This window comes from Triticum aestivum, unplaced genomic scaffold (assembly GCF_018294505.1).
Source record: "Triticum aestivum cultivar Chinese Spring unplaced genomic scaffold, IWGSC CS RefSeq v2.1 scaffold28588, whole genome shotgun sequence".
NCBI classification, from domain to species: domain Eukaryota; kingdom Viridiplantae; phylum Streptophyta; class Magnoliopsida; order Poales; family Poaceae; genus Triticum; species Triticum aestivum.
Genome location: NW_025233540.1, coordinates 1 through 7,993, shown reverse-complemented (window position 1 = coordinate 7,993; position 7,993 = coordinate 1). Strand labels below are relative to the sequence as shown.

Below are 7,993 nucleotides of genomic sequence, written 5' to 3'. Positions count from 1 at the left end.
GGAGCATTGTTGAACTCAGGAAGACCCCGCCAAACAGGGTCCGAAAGGGGGACGTCCTCCATATAAAACCATTTCGAAGGCCAGTCTTCGGACGTCTTCTTCGGAGTACCGGACAGGTATCCGGTTTCGGCGATGCAAAATAACCTTTTCCACAGCTCAAAATGAGGCTCGCAGCCCAGGAATAACTCGCAGAGGGTAACATAGCCGGCGATGTGTAATATGAAAGCAGGGGTGAAATTATGTAGTTGGAGGTTGTAAAACTCCAGGAGCCTGCGAAGGAACGGATGAATTGGAAATCCGTGTCCCCTTAATAAGTAAGGAACAAGGCATACCCGCTCCCCGTAGAGGGGCTGGGGAAGCTCTCCGCTTGCTCCTCGCCATTGTAGGTGGCGAGCCCGGCTCGGACGGGAACCATATACGCTGGAGGGAGAAATCCCTTGGTCTGCAGTTTGACTAATCGACTATGTGGGACAGAACACCTCTCCCAATCACCGGGCGTAGGGCTACGGGGGCGGGAGGAGGAGCTGCAGAGGTCGGCCATGCTGGAGTGGATTTTTCCGAAGCGCGCTCCGATGGATTCTCGCTGGGGGAGGATGGCATGGATTGGATCTAAGAACCCCCATCCCTTTAATGGCTAGGGGGGCGAATGTAAAAACGCTCTGGCTCCTCGTATTCATTCGACGCGTGGAAGATAGCCCTTATTGGGCGCATAAGCCAAGAAGTCCAACATTTATGGTGCCGGACACTACTTGACAAACATTCAAAATTTGGAGAAGAACCCACCTTGCAATGCCGAAGACAATACTGCGTGTCGGACTTGACGTCATTGAAGCCTGGTTCGGGGGCGGGCTACTGAGGGAGTCCTGGATTAGGGGGTCTCCGGACAGCCGGACTATATCCTTTGGCCGGACTGTTGGACTATGAAGATACAAGATTGAAGGCTTTGTCTCGTGTCCGGATGGGACTTTTACTTGGCGTAGAAGGCAAGCTAGGCAATACGGATATGTATGTCTCCTCCTTTGTAACCGACCTTGTGTAAACCCTAGCCCCCCCGGTGTCTACATAAACTGGAGGGTTTTAGTCCGTAGGACAACATACAATCATACCATAGGCTAGCTTCTAGGGTTTAGCCTCTCTAATCCCGTGGTAGATCAACTCTTGTACTACTCATATTATCAAGAATAATCAAGCAGGGCGTAGGGGTTTACCTTCATCAAGAGGGCCCGAACCTGGGTAAAACATCGTGTCCCCTGCCTTCTGTTACCATCCGCCTTAGACGCACAGTTTTCGGGACCCCCTACCCGAGATCTGCCGGTTTTGACACCAACAGTTATGAAGAAGGGTTTCCTTTTATCTTTGAAGGGAAAGGCATTGGCATGGTATTGGCTATGCGATGATATTGGATCATGGAACTGGAATTGTTTGAAATTGGAGTTCCACAAAAAAATGTATCCTATGCATATAGTTCATCGTGATCGGAATTATATATATAATTTTTGGCCTCGTGAAGGAGAAAGTATCGCTCTAGCTTGGGGGAGGCTTAAGTCAATCTTATATTCATTCCCCAATCATGAGCTCTTAGGAGAAATTATTATTCAGAATTTTTATGCTTGACTTTCTCGTAATGATCAAACCATGCTTAATACTTCTTGTGTTGGTTCCTTTATGAAGAAGACTATTGAATTCCGGTGGGATCTTTTGAAAAGAATTAAACGCAACTCTGAAGATTGGGAACTCCACAATGGTAAAGAGTCAGGTATTAAACTTAAGTATGATTGTGTTAAATCTTTTATGGATACCGATGCTTTTGAAAAGTTTAGCACTAAATATGGACTTGACTCTAAGATAGTAGCCTCCTTTTGTGAATCATTTGCTACTCATGTTGAACTCCCTAAAGAGAAGTGGTTTAAATATCACCCACCTACTAAAGAAGAAATCAAAGAACTGGTATCAGTCAAGGAAGAAACTATACTTTATAATGTTGATCCAGTTGTTCCTTCTGCTTATATTGAGAAACCACCTTTCCCTGTTAGGATAAATGAACATGCTAAAGTTTCAACAGTGGTTAATAAAAGCTACATTAGAACACCAAAATCTGATGAACAAATTAAAGTAGAACCTAGTATTTCTATGGTTAAAGATCTCTTGGAACAAGATATGGATGGGCATGTTATTTACTTCTGTGAAGAAGCTGCTAGAATTGCCAAACTTGGTAAGAAAGATAAATATAGACCTGTTCTTGGCATGCCTGTCATTTCCGTTAAAATAGGAGATCACTGTTATCATGGTTTATGTGGCATAGGTGCTAGTGTGAGTGCTATTCCTTACACCTTATATCAAGAAGTATTAAAGACATAGCACCCGCAGAGATAGAAGAAATAGATGTTACTATTAAACTTGCTAATAGAGACACAATATCACCAATTGGGATTGTCAGAGATGTTGAAGTCTTGTGTGGGAAAATAAAATACCCAACTGATTTTCTTGTTCTTGGTTCCCCACAAGATGACTTTTGTCCCATTATCTTTGGTAGAACCATCTTGAACATCGTTAATGCTAAGATAGATTGTGAGAAACAAACTTTCGGTGTTAGTTTTGGTAATGAGTCTCATGAGTTTAATTTTTCCAAGTTTAGTCGAAATCTTCATGAAAAAGAATTGCCTAGTAAGGGTGAATTAATTGGTCTTGCTTCTATTGCTGTACCACCTAATGATCCTTTAGAACATTATTTGCTAGACCATGAGAATGATTTTCATATGCATGAAAGAAATGAAATAGATAAAATTTTCTTTGAACAACGTCCTCTGCTTAAACACAACTTGCCCGTTGAAGCTCTAGGAGGTCCTCCTCCACCTAAAGGTGATCCTGTGTTTGAATTAAAACAATTGCCAGACACTTTGAAATATGCTTATCTTGATGAAAAGAAGATATCACTACTAGGGAAAAGGCTAGCAGCAGCGCGGGTTTTAGGTGTATCAGCAGCGCGGGGACCGACGCTACTAATAAGGCGCTACAGCTAATAGTTAGTAGTAGCGTTGGAGAAACCCGCGCTACTACTAACTTTGTTAGTAGTAGCGTGTGCCACCCATGCTACTGCTATTACAGACTCGCGCTACTACTAATGAAGTAGTAGAAGCGTGCCTACAATACCAGCGCTACTAGTATCCTAAATACTAGTAGGGCACTTTTTTCCCAATGCTACTAGTAGCAAATTAGGAATTAAAAAAATAAAAATAGATGCAGTATTCATGAATGGAGATCAGAGACACGTCCAGTGCAAAATAAATTTCAGAGAACCATCTTAACACTTGCAGTGTTCATGGATGCAACATTCAACATCTCAATTCGAAGAGATCACGAAGATACACACAACCATCATCAAAAGGTTGGTACCTTCCCTAGCATTTCACCACCAACCTAACCAGACCACTTCTCTAGATGTATGTACAAAGCGTCGAGGTCCTCCACCTTGAGGAACTCCGGACGGTGGCGTCGTCCTCCACCTCGGTGACTTCCGGATGGTGGCGTCGAGGTCCTCCACCCCGGGGACCTCCTGCGTCGCAATCACCTAGACGATAATCTCTATGACACGGTCGCGGGGCTTCACGGTGAAGTCTGCCTCCGAGTAGTTGAAGAGCACGACTCCCATCTGGCCACAGTAGTCCTCGTCGATCACCCTGCACCTAGTTGAGAAAGTGAAAACTTGTTAGTTCACGCCCTTGTGCAGATCTAGTAGGGTATTTTCTTCAATTATCTGTCTCTTTTAGTCTATTATGAATCTTCAAAACGCTCTTATATTAGTTTACAGAGGGAGTAGTATATAAGGATACCCATCATCTTGTGGAAAAATGTACTAGCTACCAATAATGAACTATTCATGTTGAATAATTTAAATTCGAACAATTGTGAATAATGATTTAGCTTACACATCCTATAAACAAAATTGTCAACTCCATGATGTATCCATCAACTACCTAAATTTTAACATGGAAACCTTCCATAATATATAGACGGGAAAGAGATAGCAAAATGGATCATGCTTGAGATAGAGATTCTTACTGCAAATCTTAACAGAAGACATGACCTGCCAACACCTGAGTCTCCAATAAGCAATAGCTTGAAGAGGTAATCACTGCATGGTCAAATAAGAGAATGTTAGTCTCCAGCAAACACAGTGCACAGAGAATAAAACAAGTAGTGGTGACATTTTCAAGATGATAAAAAAGGGCAGCGCACTGCACATAGCTCCTGCTTGCGCAGGGTTCGCCGAAGGGTCCAACCACTTCCAAAGATGATAATAAGATACAATAACTATGTCCAGGCTTGGAAGATTGAAAATAAATTAAAAGAGAAATGTATTCAAGATAATAATACACAACAATTAGATGAATAATATTGTCAGGCTTAGACAAGTAAGTAGCGACAAATGAAGGGACATTTTGCTATTTAATACTCAGCCAAAATGCCAGTTTTGCTAAGCTAATAGATCCCTATGTACTAGTGTGTGATTACTGTGATAGAATGTAAAAATAGTTCCCCTTGCAGCATTAAGACTAGTACTATAACAACAACCAGCGCCCATTGATTCCTGCGATGAGAACCATCTTTGAACAAAAGATCGCGCATTTGATGATCTGATATGAGCAAGTACTACAGTACTAAAGATCACGCATCTTAGAAGTTTATAATGATATTTCGCTTATGGTGCCTAAATTATTCTCCATATGCCGTAGCAGCAGCAACAAACATGATTAAGTCAGTGCTGTAAAACAATTACACATGGTGCTAGTAAGATACCCCAGCTCCAAACATCTAAAATAGTAATTTCTTCTGTTTGGCACCTAGCAACATATCTAATGGCTACATTTAGTTTGTCTTCCACAGGTTTCCACACGCATCCATATTTTCTCAAGCCAAGTATGCATGTATGTTGGTTAATTAATTGTGTTGTTGCAGTAAACAAGTACCCTCTAGAAAATTCGTATTGAAACTTTTTTAAAACAGCCTCTATAAGGCCGTAAACTGGCATACGAAAACAATGCGCTCAGGATACTAACTTTCGGGACAACAAACTAAAATGATGGCTTCTCTCAAACCATACATCCAAACGACACAAATAAATACTCTACGGAAAGTTTGGAACTTGCTTTACAAATTTCATATAGAGGCAACTCGAAATTCTAAGAATAACTAACTCGTTTTTCACATAGAAGCTGGCTGTCCAGATTTGACAGTGCAGTTTTTAACTGAACCAGATTCTTATCTGACAGAAGTAGCACCCAACAAAATGCAGATAGACATGTAACTAAATTATGCAACTGAACTTTTAGTAGGAAGCAAGCACTCACAAAAATTCAGACATGCATGTAACTAACTTCTGTAATAACTGAATTTAGCAGCAGGCGAGAACCCAACAAAATTCAGATAGGCATGTAACTAAATTCTGCAACTAAATTTCTAGCAACAAGGAAGCACCCAGCAAAATTTAGATATGCATTATACTAGATTCTACAATGCAATGTTTATCTTACTCAGAAGCAGAGCACGTATCCACCAAAATTCAGTCTGATAGCTACATGTAACCCAAATTCAGACATACTACATGTAACCCAAATTCTTCTACAACTGAACTTGTAACCACCAAATTCAGACAAGCAAGCAACCAAATCAATTGGACCATCAGTGAGTCACCTGCAGCACGACGGAGTTGATGACATCGGCATATCTAACGGCGAGGTTGAGCGACATACAGCGGGCGGGGGCCATGGCGTAGCACCTGGTGCGGCCCCTCTCGACCTTGCCGAGCTTGTCGAGGTTGAGCACGACGAACATGGCGAGCATGGCGGCGACACCGGCGCCGAGGGAGTGGCCCGTGAAGGTGAGCGTGTAGGCGGGGTATTGGTCGAGGAGGTCCCGGAGCAGGTCGCACTCCCTGTCGAGCACCCAGCCGGCGGCGCGGAGGAGGCCGTTGTGGACGTAGCCGCCGTCGAAGCGACTCTTGCCGAGGCGGTTGTCGAGGAGCAGCGCGTAGTCGGACTCGCGACCGAGGTTGAGGCCGCGCAGTGCGAGCACGAAGTCGGCGTGCGCGTGGTCGAGGTAGACGAGGTAGGGCGTGACCCGGCCCCCCGTGTCGGCATAGGTGCGGCGGCGCATGACGTTTGAGGGGTCGAGGAGGAGGGGCAGCGCAGCGAGGAGGTCGGGCGGGGCGTAGTTGGCCATGACGAGGTGACACATCCTGGGCACGGGCGCGAAGTCGGCGGTGGTGGCGTGGCCCCAGGTGGCGCTGTCGTGGTGGCCGGAGTGGACGCACCGCTTCCACGCCCTGCGGCGGGGTGAGCCATAGGTGGCGGCGGCGCTAGGGGGGCCCTGCGTGGGCGGCTCCCTCTCCATGGCGGGTTGGGACTTGGGAGAGGAGGAGAAGAGGTGGGAGCGAAGACGGGATTGGGGATCTGGATCGGGCGTTGAGTGTTTTTTCTGTGACATTAGCAAAACTGTAGAAAGGACATCGACATTTTTTCAAGGTTGCTTACTTTACCTCTTTTTCTTTTGGTTCACAGTCTATTCTGAACCCCTTTTCAATCTGTTACCACTCCTTTTTGTGTTTGCTACATCTGGTGGATGAATATTGATCACACTGAGGAATGATGTTCCAACGAAGGATTCAAATTCTTGAACTTTACTTTGCTCACTAATGGCACCCATTTGTCCCAATTCCGTGAAGGCATCATCAAAAACCTTGTGAAAATATCTCATTTTGTCCTCACAATGTTTCGCTACATGAAGTGCCAAGCTGAATTTTGAACATGTTTCTGAGTACAACTTTTTTATGATAGGTCAAAGACATGTAGATGGGCCTTCTAGCTCATGTCCGTTGGCGTCATAGGAAAGCTGACGTGCAGCCATTTTAGTCCACCTATGCAACACATATTGACTAGGAATTTCATTACACCCCTCATTCTTTAGGACAATAATGATGTAACGGCAGATGATACCCAGTGATTCGAACATCCTACAAGAATAGTGTGTTGCCTTGGTACTAGTGTTGGAACTAACTACTCTAACCTTGCCACTCTTGCTGCTAATACCAATGGTCCGGACCTCACCAACTTGCATGATGGATTTAACATGACAATAATCCCTTGCAGCCACCACTATGGCTGCATCTTGCACATAAAGTCGGTGCTATATATTACTATCCACTTGTTTTAAATGAATTGGGGGAAGTGAGGAATGGGAAGAGACAATTTGACTGCACCTGAATAATATAAGAATCAAATACGATGCAAATACCTCAGATCCTTGAGTTGTAAAGGCGGATGGACGACTCCCACGCAGTCGTGTTGTTGATCCACAGAGCTACATTGCCGATTCGCTACAAAGATGCAATCACAGCGCGCTGCCGCTGGAACTCATGATTTGGATCCGGGCGTTGGTGTTTCAACGCTGGCGGCCGGAGATGGAGATGGAGATGGAGAGGAAGAGGATAGGGATAGCCGACAGGGAGTTCTCATGGAAGAGGAGAGGGAGATCGAGGGACGGAGGTGAGTCGTCCAATTTTTCGACTAACCCTAGCTCAGCCTCGCGCCCTGATTCAGTGGTACAAGTACATAAAAGAACAGAGGGAAGGAATGAGACGGTTGGATTTCGGAGGGACTCATGCGCACTTAAGTGATTTTACAAGGTCCATTATGTAAGAGGTACCGGCGGCCACACCCCCTTCATCAATTTTTCATCCAATAGCTCACACTGGTAGAAAAAGGGCCTGTTGTCCCGGTTCGTAAGGGCCTTTTGTCCCGGTTCCTGAACCGGGACTAAAGGGTCGGTACTAATGCCTTGTCCCTTTAGTCCCGGTTCAATCCAGAACCGGGACAGATGGGCCTCCACGTGGCCTGTGCGCGGAGCCCAGGCAGGAGACCCTTTGGTCCCGGTTGGTGGCATCAACCGGGACCAATAGGCATCCACTCATCAGCATTTCTGTGGCTGGGGTTTTTGT

The 7,993-nt window shown here is 44.9% G+C and overlaps 1 protein-coding gene across 1 annotated transcript; it reads right to left on the bottom strand.

Annotated features, from left to right (window-relative positions):
- Positions 1–5,679: 5,679 nt before the first annotated feature.
- Positions 5,680–6,390, bottom strand: LOC123176084 (feruloyl esterase A-like). The gene has a single exon (XM_044590474.1). The coding sequence runs from the start codon at positions 6,388–6,390 to the stop codon at positions 5,680–5,682; it is 711 nt and encodes a 236-aa protein (XP_044446409.1).
- Between the last annotated feature and the right edge of the window lie 1,603 nt (positions 6,391–7,993).

Coding starts and splice junctions, on each gene's coding strand:
- LOC123176084 (XM_044590474.1), bottom strand. CDS start 6,390: ATGGAGAGGGAGCCGCCCACGCAGGGCCCCCCTAGCGCCGCCGCCACC.